Source organism: Leucopleurus acutus, assembly GCF_964270905.1.
Source record: "Leucopleurus acutus genome assembly, chromosome: 13".
Lineage (NCBI taxonomy): Eukaryota > Metazoa > Chordata > Mammalia > Artiodactyla > Delphinidae > Leucopleurus > Leucopleurus acutus.
Genome location: NC_139155.1, coordinates 60,058,819 through 60,072,893, shown reverse-complemented (window position 1 = coordinate 60,072,893; position 14,075 = coordinate 60,058,819). Strand labels below are relative to the sequence as shown.

General features: G+C 50.4%; 1 protein-coding gene across 2 annotated transcripts in view; it reads right to left on the bottom strand.

Moving 5' to 3' along the window:
- MTCL1 (microtubule crosslinking factor 1) overlaps positions 1 to 13,409 on the bottom strand; it is a gene marked incomplete at both ends in the record, with an annotated part of 121,892 nt that extends 108,483 nt beyond the window's left edge. For both annotated transcript variants that reach the window (XM_082853445.1, XM_082853446.1), the window contains 3 exons: positions 1,376 to 1,534; positions 2,604 to 2,828; positions 12,360 to 13,409. In XM_082853445.1, coding sequence (XP_082709571.1) covers positions 1,376 to 1,534; positions 2,604 to 2,828; positions 12,360 to 13,409 — 1,434 coding nt within the window. The remainder of the gene's footprint in view (positions 1 to 1,375; positions 1,535 to 2,603; positions 2,829 to 12,359) is intronic.
- Positions 13,410 to 14,075: the final 666 nt, after the last annotated feature.

Sequence of the window (14,075 nt, the reverse complement as noted above, 5' to 3'; positions counted from 1 at the left end):
TAGAGAAAACCCGCGCACAGCAACAGAGACCCAACACAGCCAAAAATAAATAAGTAAAATACATAAATTTATTAAAAAAAAAAAGGAACCCTCTTGCACTGTTGGTGGGAATGTAAACTGATACAGCCACTATGGAGAACAGTATGGAGGTTCCTTAAAAAAGTAAAAGTAGAACTACCATATGACCCAGCAATCCCACTACTGGGCATAGACCCTGAGAAAACCATAATTCAAAGAGTCACGTACCACAATGTTCACTGCAGCTCTATTTACAATAGCCAGGGCATGGAAACAACCTAAGTGTCCATCGACAGATGAATGGATAAAGAAGATGTGGCAATATATACAATGGAATATTAGCCATAAAAAGAAACAAAATTGAGTTATTTGTAGTGAGGTGGATGGACCTAGAGTCTGTCATACAGAGTGAAGTAAGTCAAAAAGAGAAAAACAAATACCGTATGCTAACACATACATGGAATCTAAGAAAAAAAATGTCATGAAGAACCTAGGGGTAAGACGGGAATAAAGACACAGACCTACTAGAGAATGGACTTGAGGATATGGGGAGGGGGAAGGGTAAGCTGTGACAAAGTGAGAGAGTGGCATGGACATATATACACTACCAAATGTAAAACAGATAGCTAGTGGGCAGCAGCCTCATAGCACAGGGAGATCAGCTCGGGGCTTTGTGACCACCTAAAGGGGTGGAATAGGGAGGGTGGGAGGGAGATGCAAGAGGGAGGAGATATGGGGATATATGTATATGTACAGCTGATTTACTTTGTTATAAAGCAGAAACTAGCACATTGTAAAGCAATTATACTCCAATAAAGGTGTTAAATAAATAAATAAATCATATTGGCTGAATAACAGACACAGGCAGCACACACCCATCATCTGCTGACACAGGGTAATGAACAAGCGTAACATATTTTCCAGCTCACTGGAAGAGAAGGCTCTCGAGAAAAATGCTACCGCCTTATTTTGCATTCTAGTAATAATATACCTCGCTTGGACCCATAAAGGGAATTAACGGCCAGCTCATCGGAATGGAAATTATAAAAAATAGCTTTAGAGCAGGGTTCAACAAGCCTTTTCCGGAAAGGGCCAGAGAGCAAATATTTCAGGCTTTGCAAGCAAGACAGCCTCCGTCACATCATCATCTTTGCTTTTTTAGGTTTATTTTCTGTGTGGTTTTTTTTCCCCCCAACAATGCTATGAAAAATGTAAAAACCATTCTTAGTTCCCAGGCCATACAAACCGTTGCTGGCCGACCCGCCTTAGACCATGGTAAGAAAGAATAGGACACTTGGAGTCCCAAGTCCCTCACAATTCAACCCAAGGGGCAAACCCCCGTCCATGTCTGATTTACCTCCTTCAGTCTCTCCAGCTCGTTTTGCAGGGCCTGTTTGGATATTTCCACTTCAATCATCTGCTGTCGTAGAGTTTCATTCTCATCTTCAGCTTTAGCTCTCTTTTCCTCCACAGTTTCAAGTTCATGGTGCAACCTGACCGACACATCTTTGGCCACCTGCATCAACCCACAGAGACTGTCATCAGGATGGGAAGCTTTCTGTGTGTTAAGGGTACCTCCAAACAACTTCAGAGGCAGAATCATTAAGGAATATTATATTACACCAAAGAGCAAAGACCCTGGCAATATTAACAAGCCTAGTTTTAAAGGAGGAAGGTATTAGTTTGAAACATGAAATCCACATTAAGGGAAAATATGACATTCATCTGGATTAAAAGCCACTTTGCAAGGCCCTGCTCCTTCTAGAATATCAATATCCCAGGAGCACATGCTTTAAATGACAAGTTAAAAATCATCACCATCATCATCAAAAAAATAAACATTTCTGTTCCCCAAAATAATACAAAACCTACCTGCTTAAAAAAAACAAATGAAGTAATTCTACATGCAGTAGATGTTTCATGCGGTCAAGTTTTAAATTGTCTACTCTGGTAAAATATTTGAATGCTAAAGGCAGTTAAACATTTTTACTTTATAGAAGGAGATTTTTGTGAGAGAAATATAAATCACCTTTCTATCACACTGAATGACATTTTGTTAGTGGTTTATAAATTTGATAGTTACAAAGATTCTTTCTGTTATTACAATGAAAGGCTAAATGAGATTTCCTAAGGACTCGTCTAATAAGGAGGACATTATACATAATTCATCTCTAGATACATGATTTGATAATTGGGGCAGGAGAGAAGCCATGGTGGAGAGGACAAATGGAATAAAGTCTGGGATTTCTTCACCTCATTCCCACTTCCACCACCGATTCTCAAAGACACTTTAGACAATTAGTTATGTTCCTATTTCTCTTTCAGTTAAATCACCACTACAAGTCTTACTTGGGTTATGGTACTTTCAGGTTTTCTGCATCCTAGAAACTTAAATAACCGAAAAAAAAAAAATTTAAGTGGCTATGACCAACTTTTTTTTCCCGGACGCTCAGGCTCAGCGGTCATGGCCCACGGGCCCAGCCGCTCCGCAGCATGTGGGATCTTCCTGGACCGGGGCACGAACCCGTGTCCCCTGCATCGGCAGGCGGACTCTCAACCACTGCGCCACCAGGGAAGCCCCTCACCTTTAAGTCCTGCTCCAGACTTCGGATGAGCTCGCCATCCACCTGCCCGGTCTCTGCCACCTTCAGGCTCTTCTGCTCAGCCTTCCTGAGGCGGTACTGCAGGATTCGGCAGTTTTTATTGGCGCGGTCCAGTTCCCGCCGAAGCTCCTGCAGCTGGTAAACATCTTCCTCTAAGTAACTGTCTCTCATCTCTTCCATTTCAGCACGGAGTTCATCCAACTCATCCTACACAAGCCAGACAGAGGAGACTGAGAAGCCAGGTCCATCAGAAAGGATGGAGTCGTCCATCCACCCCTGCTTTGCAATACTGTGAACCTTCTGCACAGTTACCTGTCGGCTTCTGGCCACAACTGTGTGATACGACACAGGGACCCTGGAAATTCTCAGGCAAGACAATTATCACCAGACATCTATTCAGATCTTATAGATCCAGAAGCCAAAAACGAGCATGGATTATGCATTGCAGGCTCTCAGCACTTATCCTGCTCCCAATCTTTCCTTACATAATCATCACCATAAACGAAGTCATCTCTGCAGATAATTAAACCTTTAGATTCAAACCAAACGCTGACCTAAACCCGCGTCTCTAAGACACAATCTAGGCAGTAAGACAGACACTGCCTGCAAAGAACACAGACTTTAGTGGGGTCATAACTGAATTGTCTGGGAATTATAACATACCCGCAAATGTCCCTAAAATTCTGTCTTGACTCATGATTCTAAAGATAAAACTGGGAGATCAGCTCAGTGCTTTGTGACCACCTAGAGGGGTGGGATAGGGAGGCTGGGAGGGAGAGGCAAGAGGGAGGAGATATGGGGATATTTGTATATGTATAGCTGATTCACTTTGTTATACAGCAGACACTAACACACCATTCTAAAGCAATTATACTCCAATAAAGATGTTAAAAAAAATAAAGATAAAACCTCGTGCGCTGTTTCTTTCCCATTCGTCTGCCCTGCATTTCCCATCTCCACTCCACTCTGGCGTCAACATGAAGACACGCGGGTACAGGAGAAACCCAGGAGTTATTCCTGGCTCCCTCCCCGCCGCATGCCAGGCCACAGCCAATGCAGTGCTGTCAGCTCAAAGTCCAAATACCTGCGGCTCTCCCGCCTCTATCCCTCTCAAGAGAGCCACAGGTAAGACTTACACAGGTAAGCCCATCCGTCACCTGGGTGCCCCGCTTCCCCTCTATAGCTCAGGCTCCACCCAGACCTACCCTTTTCATAAGTAACTCAGACCTCCTCCCCCTACTCATGCCCTCCAGGGGGCTCCGCATCACAGATCAAGTTCTTCCAGGTCCTCCCCAGCACCTGCATGCTACCCCCTCCTTCCCTGCCACCCTGTTGCTTCCACAGGGTCCAGGCAGCTGGAGGCCTTTCACCTGTTATGGCCTCCCCTTCCTCCCCAGCTCTTTGCGGAGCTCACAGTCACACAACTTGGAAGGCACACAATGCCACCCCCTGCCATCCCCCACCCCCCTAGTCTCTAGTCCAGGCCCTGCCCCTCCCCGCCGCCTCCTACCGCCGCCTCATGTTATCTGTGTTTCTTCCTGTTCATCATCTGTCGCCCACCCAGGAAGTTAAGCGCCAGGAGGGCAGACACCTGGTGTCTCCCAGTGTCCAGGGCAGTGTGAGCCACACGGCAGGCCCTCAATAACTATTTGTGGAATGACTACCCATGAACCTCGGTCAACACCTAGAAAGACCAAATCCCAAACAGGACCCAAACCAGACATCCCCACACGTGGCTTTGTTCCAGTCTTGCAGTCTGGTCCTGGAAAATTCTTCCCAAACCCATAGACACAGCTGCAGCATGTGATGAGATATAAATTCTATTATAAAGACTTCAACAAGGAGCAATTTGGAAGGCGGGAGATTAAGAAAAGCATTCTAGAACTGTCTTGATTAGTTTGATAATTGATGGCATAAATGCCTCCAGATTAGGGTACACTTGTTCATCGTTTTTTTTTTTGCCACACCACGCAGCTTGTGGGATCTTAGTTCTCCGGTCCCTCGGCAGTGAACGTTAGGAGTCCTAACCACTGGACCGCCAGAGAGTTCCCCATTCCCATTTGTTTTGCTCAATTAATACTGAGGCTCAAGGGAAACACTCTCCCAAACGTGGACACCCTAACTTGTCAGCTCTCACCCTATTCAGTTTGTTCCCGGAGTCTGACCACCCTTGCTAATCCTGCATTTATTCTCAAACCCAGGGATTTATTTACAATAAAGAACAAGAGTTTCCCAACACCAGAGCCTCAGGTAGACAAGAAATTGACTACAAAGGAATCTTCTAGAAAAGTATCCTACCCTGGGTAAGATTAGGTCCAAGAAGTGTAACAAACGAATTGGGAAACTTTGTGGAAAAATACAGACTAGCGCCAACGGGGTGAAAACAATTGTCCAGCCAACCCCACCTGTGTGCAGCCATCACCTATATGGGAAAGGGCACAGACGCGGCACCTCATTCCCCCAAGCCCCGGTCTGTAGGTTCTCCCACTCTGTCCACACCACCTGACCAAGAGCATTACCTACTCAGCTGACCATGACTCCAAGTGGAGCCTGTTTCAACGGACCACCAAGGAGAACGGATGTCAAAGGGGAAAGCTTTACCAACATTCCTAGTAGTCAAATGAATAAAAATGTTTTTGTTCTCATCCGCTACATGTTCTTACAGAATTTCTGTACCAGTGATGACAGCCTCATTAAAAATATAAGATCTTCTCATGTGTCTTAAGAAAGTTAAATCTTAACGTTGAAAATGTTACGATGTAAAAGCAAGTTTCATTGCTGTTTTTTTCTTCGCGGAGATCTCTTCCTGTCAATCTTGTTCCTGGTAGGAAAATTTGTTGGCACTGGGAGTTACTGGGCCGAGCACAGAGGCCGGTCACTGGAACATCCATGAAGAGAATGGACAGGCTGGGCTCTTCAGGTGCCTGGAGAACCCACCTATTTCAGGAAGGTCCTTTCAAACTGCAGCAAAGAGGTTGTTCCTGATGCCCGATCACTGCACTGAGCCATGGAAGCTGTGCCCTTGACCCAACCCACGCTGGAGGAGACCAACTACCAGCTGCAAGCTTCAAAACAGGCCTGTGCATGCCATCCTCCCATAAAGAGTGGAGAGTTAGGGCTTCCCTGGTGGCGCAGCGGTTGAGAGTCCGCCTGCCGATGCAGGGGACACGGGTTCGTGCCCCAGTCCGGGAAGATCCCACATGCCGCGGAGCGGCTGGGCCCGTGAGCCATGGCCGCTGAGCCTGTGCTCCGCAACGGGAGAGGCCACAACAGTGAGAGGCCCGCGTACCGCAAAAAAAAAAAAAAAAAAGAGTAGAGTTAGTCCTGAATCTTCAAAATCAAGGTCAAGCTTCACTCAGATCCCATCTGTGAATCTGATCTGACTTTGAGAAAAAGCCTCATCTCTACACACGTCTGAATACAGTTAAAAGTTAATTGTTACACTGGGTAACTAATAAAAAATAGTTCAATACAGGCAATAATCACTATATGTATGTACACATACAAACATCCAGTGGTGTTGGGCATTCCATTTACGGAAGGAACTGTTTACGATTGCTTTTCCTTCTAGAAAGCTTATCAAGTCATTAATGCCTGAAACGATCTATTATTCAAACACGAGTTTTAAAATGTGACATAACCATAAAAAGACATGATACGACTTGCAGGTAAAAAATGTCCTCTGGTTTTCAGACTTCGTAATGGGGGTGGCACGGGGTTGGGGGAGGCCCTCATCGGCCCAATGTTAAACGCTGGCTACGTTCTACGGACGCCTACACCCCCGCTGCAGGCTGAAAAGGTCTGTTCCGGGGCTAGACGAACCCACACCTCCAGATCACCGAGTAGGCCACATGTAAACAGCTAAAATTTTTTGGCATAAATAATCACTAACATTAGATGCATTGAAAAGAAAATTAGGGGGAGACCATAATTGCATGTATTTGAATCACTGCTTTTGTACCTCATTTTATCTAAATTTGTAGAACAGAAGGCATCCTTTATTAGGCACTTTACCTTCGTTACTAAGCCTAAAATAACCCTGCCAGGGACACACGACCCCCATTTGACAGACAAGGAGGCAAAACCCAAGCCGGTAAACACATCCAAATGCTCGCAGCTCATAAATGGGAGCCCAGCTACAAACCCAGGCTGTCTGGTTCCATACACAAGCTCTTCCCGGTAAGTGCTAGAAATTACCTGCAACAACCAGGACAAATGAAACAATAAGCTTTAAATCATATTTTTAAAAGTCCACCGTCGGTGTAAAATAATAAAAACAAGCTAACATTTAGACCTTGACATTGTCAATGTGCAGGTATACTTATTTTCACACTTGGTCCTCACGAAAGCATCATAATATGCAGAAAAGGTATCCATACCCCCGTTTTCAAAATGAGGACACTGAAATTCTAAAAGTTTAAATGCTTCCCAACACTAGCCTGTAGCAGAGATGGGACGAGGCCAGGGTTTCAGCTCTTTTCATAGAGCCTTGAAAAAAGCAATTTTCAGGTTCAATGAAAAGAAGTTCTAAGAAAAGCGAATTATGAACCACGTAAGCTGGCAGCAGACATTCGAGAAGCCAAAACTGATTATTCAGATTCGGGTCATGATGAGAGTGATTTTCAAACTAACATTACGTTAATTTTCTGACAGCATGCTCTAATTTAGAAAACATTAAAGAACCTTAAAGGTGTCTGCCATTTAAATGCTTAAAAAAAAAACCAAGTCAAGCAGAACATATAATGTTTCTGGCAGACCACATTTACACACAGTAAGTAAAAGTGGAAAATCGTTGTTTTTTAATACAGATATTAAGAAAAAACTGCCCTTAATCAAGTTTTATATTGAATTAACATCAGGTCTGTCAGATACTCAAATGTTAGATCATTATCACATTGAAAAGCTAATTTAGTTTTAACTAAATATGCTTTTCAAATTTTGTATGTAAAATGAAATCTTGATGTAGTGGGAAGTTCCCCAACTACTCCCCTTTGCCTGCAGATAACGATCAAGCGTTATTTTACATCTATCTGACACATATCAAATTCGAGAAATAATGAGGTACCACGTGTGCACTAGAATAAACCAAGATTAAAATGTCAACGAAAACCTCTTTGCAGATAGTTTTATCCACCCATATAAAAACCAAATCCACCGGTGAAAGCGGTGAAAACTCTTGATTATACTGACAATCTTATCAGATCTTAATCGCCTTTAAACAACCTGAAATCAATAACTAGTCCTATTTTAATCACCCCTCCCTAAATAGACCCAACTTAGTGAGAGCAGTCACAGCTGGCTACTGTTGCAATAATTCCCTCTTCTGGGAGTTACAGACCTTATCCTCTGTTGTAATATACAATGAATCCACCTCGCTTCCCTCCGGACAATGGAACTGTTCTCTGCAGAGTCCCAGCTGAGACTCAGAAGGCTCAGGGACCCTCCCATTGTTTACCAAGCACAGTTCATCCAGCAGCGACGGCCCTGTGTTCCCTGGTCTACATGATCTTGCCACCTAAGGTGATTACTGCCGCTTTGAAGGCTGAATAAAGAGTGGGTGTGGAAAGCAGAAGGTCAGGAAAGAATAGGGATACTGTCTGCTTTAACCTTCCAGAAGAAGGGAGGAGGGCCAGGGGCGGGGGACGGAGGGAGGGGCTGAAGCGCTTCAAGCTCAGAACTGTTTATTCCTGCCTCCGTGTCCACCCCACCTCCACCCTTTCCAGGCGGCTGAGCATCTGGGCTCTGCGCAGGCAGATTTAACCAAATCCTTTCAGACCTTGAAACTCCAAAGACTCCAAGTGAGACGCAGGATGGTGAGGCTGGATCGGCGCTGATGCACTGCAACCTCTCAACCCAAATGGCCTCACCAGCGATCTCCCTAAGAAATCACTCCTCTCCAAGAATCCAATAGTACCTGCTCTGTAGCTAGCGCTGACTTTTGTTTTAACCAGAAATAATTCTTCTGAAGTAACTGAAAAGGCAGAGCAAACTCAGCAGCCCTTCCCCCACTGACCTCGCGGGCCCCACAGGACACGGGCACTTTGGGGTACACTATTTGAGGGCAGGGGGGAATGTCGTGCGAGCATCCCCAGTAACGCGAGAAGCATTTTCAAAATAGGCCAATAAACTCAAAGCGATTAAAACCCTCCTGAAAAGCCTGTGAGAACAGAGAACATAATTAATATGTTCACAATGAGCTCTAGGGCTTGTCTGACTGTCTTGGAGTAATCGAGCAAAATCGCAGTGGCGGCGGGCAAGGAACACTCCCGCAGGGTTTCGTGGACGCCCTCATCACTAACATGTGCCTGGGTCTGGTCTAAGAAAGAAGCAAATGTCTTTCGGTAACTGAACTCAATCTCGCACCTTAATTCCTGAAGCCTTCGGAACACGTGTGAGTTCTTCAGCGCTCAAGGGCCAAGAGTGCTTTTCTGACTGTGCTTTCAGACAAAAAGCCAGCTACCTGGATTAATTATGCACTTCTCACCTAGTCACCACGTTGCCCCGTGATGACAGCAGGAAAGCAGGGTCAGGGATGGCCCCGCACAGCTCCACACAACAGAAGGGGGACTTCTCTGTTGACAGTTGATTTTTAAGAAAATACAGCAGGCTGGTAAAAACCAAGAGAATTCCCCTCAAATTTCCTGATCAGCAACACATCCTCCTACAGTTTTGAGGCCTTAGTTTTCTGCCTGGATTACTCTTAGGTCATTCTAGCTCAGAAACCGTCTTATACAGTAACGGTGACAGAACTGACTCAGGAAAGCTTGTAATACTTGTGGTCACCATCCTCCACAGTATATCAAAGTAAAATTTCTGGGTGGAGTCTCCTTTCTAATCACGAGAGTTCTGTGCAGCATTCCCTAAGAAAGCATTAGGTCACGGGCTCGCTTTTATCTACCATCAAAAGAAGTACCAGTGAGGACAAGAGCAACAAAAAGAGACGTCTGGGCTTATAATGCACACACTCTAAACCTCACGTGCTACGCAGGCCTACAGCAAATGTCATTGCCCAGGAGGTCACTGATGCTCCCAGCCCCATTTTGCACAAGTGGGTGGGCTCGCTGGCCTTTAGAAAAGTCTAGCAGGGTTGTTGTCTTTCTTTCCCACGTTGAACTACTGTCATTTAAGCTTTGAATAGCCAATCATGTAACTCACACATGTGTTGGTGATCATTCTTCTGACTTCCTAGCCTCCCCAGACCTCCTCTATCTCCGCTTCTCTCCTGTCAGAGGAAAGGCTGGGAGATGGATTCAGGCATCATAAATGGTCGGCTGTGACCTTTTCTCCACAGGAAATGGCAACTGACATTTCCCACAAATTAAACATTGTCAGTGGGGTTTATGGGACCATTTGCCCACAGGCTAGTGGAGAGGTGTTCTTGGTGGCCCTTTCACCTAAAAAGAGGGCCCCTAGGAAAGCTAAACGCTGGGAACATTTTGAGCTAATAAACTCTAAGGTAAGCGTGTGCTCAGAAAAGGAGCCTTCATGGAAATAGGGTTGCAGCCTGGAGCAGGGAAAGAACAGAGGTCTGGGGGCAGGGAAAATACAAGCTGCATGGCTTACTAGCTGGATGACCTTGGGCAAGTCACTAAGTTTTCTCAGCTCTCAGCATCCCTGTCTGTGAAATTGGGGTTATGATAAACATAACAATGATACCCTATGTTGCTGTGAGATTCACTGAAATATCAAATACATCAGATTAGGTGCCAGGGTCAGACACCTATTTCCTTCACTGAGAATCTAACATGAAAAAATAAAGCAAATAACCAGTCATCTAGGAATGACTGCCTACCTTAAGATCAAAGATGTAATGAGAAAACCTCTTTTCAAAAAAATTTTAAAACCCTTAATTTTCTGTTACTTAGCTGTCATGATTTGGATAAACATCATTCAATCAGAAACGCTGTGGGTCAGAGATTAGGCTAAGAGCCGAGGCTACAAAATTCAATAAGATCATCTTTCTTGTCCTCAGGGAGCTTACTTCCAGGGCAAATTTACAAAAGTGCTGATTTCACAACAGAGTTACACATGATACCCTGGCTCTTTCTCTTCCACACCTCTGAATTTCACTGTTGTCTATTACACAAGAGTCAGTGACAGGGACTTCCCTGGAGGCACAATGGTTAAGAATCTGCCTGCCAATGCAGGGGACACAGATTTGTGCCCTGGTCCGGGAAGATCCCACATGCCGCGGAGCAACTAAGCCGGTGAACCACAACTACTGAGCCTGCGCTCTAGAGCCCGCGAGCCGGAACTACTGAGCCTGCACGCCACAACTACTGAGCCCGTGCGCCTAGAGCCCGTGCTCCACAACAAGAGAAGCCACTACAATGAGAAGCCCAAGCACCACAACGAAGAGTAGCCCCCGCTCGCCACAACTAGAGAAAGCCCCCGCGCAGCAACGAAGACCCAACGCAGCCAAAAATAAATAAATAAATGAATTAAGAAAAAAAAAATGCACTATTTGAAACGTCTTACTCCAAGTCTCCATCTGCTCTCTTTCCCCACCACTCTCCTCCTCTGCCTCTTTGAACAGGATAAAATAACCACTGGGCTCAGTGAGTTAGAGCAGCTTCTGCAGCCAGAGTTTAGGAATACTCAGCAGTTCACTGCTCTGATCCCAGTTTGAACTGCACACTTCACCACCAAGCACCTTAAAAGCTCACATCCTTGGTCCCACCAGCCAACACTTGGCCTCCATCAGGGACCGTCAGCATTTGCTGAGAACACAGGGCGAATCACAAAACCCACTGATAAAGGAGGTTTCGGAGCAAACATATATTTAACTGTCTTAACAGAAACAGGAGATTTACACCGGTGGAGCTATTTACCAACCTGCGTATCACAATAAATTAAAACAATTGCTTTCAGGACAGCCCTCCTTACTTTCAGGTGACCTACCCCCAACACTGCCTAAATCCTCTTTCCTGCAGCGCCAGCCCTCCTCCTCCTGGAAAAGATGGAGTCAGACTTGTGCCCCAAAGCTCACAGGACCCAGAAGCCTCTTACAGCGGGCCCCGCCGCCAAGTGCTCAGATAGGACGCAGAGGCTGCGATTCCCTCGAAAGTGCCCCGGCGTGAGAAGGGCATCAAGTGGCCTCTCCTGACACGGAAAACCCAGGTGGTGGACGCTTACAAAGGACCGGCCAGCAGGACACAGTGGTCCCTCCACTCAGGCCGCACTCAAGAGACTCCTGAACTGCAGGTTTATCACTGAAAACGCCGAGGCCCTCTGTCTGCTCTGTGAGCCCCGGGAGAGACACGGAGGGCACCCGTCTTTCTGTTAACTGGGAGAAGCGGCAGGCGAGTCTGCAGCCTGGGCCACCACACCCTCCGAACCCCACTCTCCTCCCACGGAGCCCGGCCCAGAGCCCTTCGGCTGGGGAAAACCCGCTCCCACAGGCTAGGGGTCTGGGGGTCGACTGCACATCCAAAAAGTGATCAGAGCCGACACTCTATAATTAACGCAGCATCAACAGGGGCAGAGGCATCCGCAGAAAGCAGCAAGACTTCTAGAAACAAGCTAAGTGGGTGGAAAGCAGCCTGGACCCACAGGTCTTGCTGCTCCTTCCAGAAGTTTTGGCTCCAGTTCCCAGCGCCCGGTGTGTGCGGGGGGCAGGAAAGTGAAAGACAGCAGGAGAAAGCGCTTTCGGGACCGGGAGGCGGGGCTCGCGGGTTCCAGCCCGCACCCAGACGTGGGGTCGCCTCCGGGCCACCGGCGGCGGGGTGGGCTGCGCACCTTGAGATAGTCGTTCTCCGAGCGCAGCTCCTCCATCTCCCGCAGCAGCTCCTCCGCCGCCGCCGCCGGTACCAGCCGGGGCTGCTCGCCCGGGCCGTGCTCCTTAGGGTTCCCGGGAACCGTTCGCTCTGGCGGAGCGCACCCCCCGGCATCCTCCGCCACGCCGGGCCCCGGGGACCCCGCGGGGACCCCGCTCGGGCTGCTCCGACCCCCGAGGCAGGCGGCGGGGGGCGCGGCGAGGAGCGGGAAGGGCTCGGGGCTGCCCGTAGGCGCCCCCCGAGCCGCGGGGCTCGTCGTGGGGGCTCCCCGCAGGGGTTCCCGGTCGCTGGAGCCCGTGCCGGACTCGGCGTCGCTGCTGGCGGCGGGGATCAGGCGCTGCTCGTCGGACAGGGGGTCGGAGGGGCAGTCGGAGAGATCGGAGCTGCTGTCGGTGTGGCTGATGCGCGAGCCGGGGGCCGGGGAGCCGGCCGCGGGGGTCACGGCGAGGATCACGGCGGGGACCGGGACGATGGGAACCCGGGGACCGGAGGCGCGGGCGGGGACCACACCGGAGCCGCGTTTGGCTTTGCGGCCCTTGGCAGCGGCGGGCAGCGGCTCGGCCCCGAGCGGCGGCTTCCCGACCCGGGGCAGCGGCTCGGCGGGCGCCGCGCGCGCCGCCTTCCTGGGGCCCGGAGCGGCCTTGGCGCCGCCCGCTGCTCTGGCCCCGGCGCCCGGCGGCGGCTTGTCCTTCGCGCCGGGGGCGCCGCCGCTGCGCCGGGAGACGCGGCCGGGCGCGGCCGGGGGCCCCGGCGAGGGCGGCGCCTTGCCCGCGAGGCTGGGCGAGCGCGGAGCGGCGGGCGCCGGGGCTCGGCCCGAGGAAGGGGCGGCCGGGCCGGGGGCCGCGGGCCGGCCGTGCAGGTCCTTGAGAAATGGCCTGGCGGGCGAGGGCGCGCGGTGCAGCCGCCTTCGCTCGGCCAGCGGGTGGAGATAGTGGTGGCGGTGGTGCTGGCCGGGCGGCTGCGGCTTCGCATCCGGGGCGCCGCCGGCCGCGGGGCCATTCAGCGTCTCCATGGCCGGGACCCGGGCCGCGAGCAGCAGCTCAGGCGGCGGATGCTCCGGGCGGCGGCGGCGTGCAGCCTCCCCGCACGCCCGCTCATCACTGTCCGCCAGCCCCGCCCGGTGTGCGCCTCGCACTCCCGCGCCGCCGCCGTCCCCCGCACCCCGGCCTCGAGGATCCCCGCGGGGCTCGCGGCCTCCGTCTCCCGGCTCTCCTCCGGCTGAGGTCACCCGCGTTCGCGTTCTCCGGGCGCGGCGGCGCGGCGGCTCCCTGCCGCTCGCATCCTCTGCGCGCGGCGCGCCGGGCTCGCACACCCGCCCTAGTCCAGCAGCAGCGACGCTGGCGGCGCGCTCCCCGCTCCCGCGCCTCGCTCTCCGCCCAGCCCGCTCTCCGCAGCACCGCCCGCTCGGGCCCGCGCCCCCCTCCCAGCGCGGGCCCGCCGCCCGGTGCGCATGTCCCGCCTCCCGCCAGCCGGCGCCGCGATGGGGGCGGGGCTGCGCTCCCGGACTGCGCGCCGGCTGTGGCCCCCGGCCCTCTCCGCCCTGGGACCCTCGTGCTTTTGGAGGCCGGGGAGGCAGTACGGGAGCTGGGAAGGGGCAGAGGTGAACTGGGGGGGGCGGGCGCTGCCCCCCGGGGTGGCGGCAACTTGGAGGTCCGGGAGGGTGCCTAGGCCCCAATGC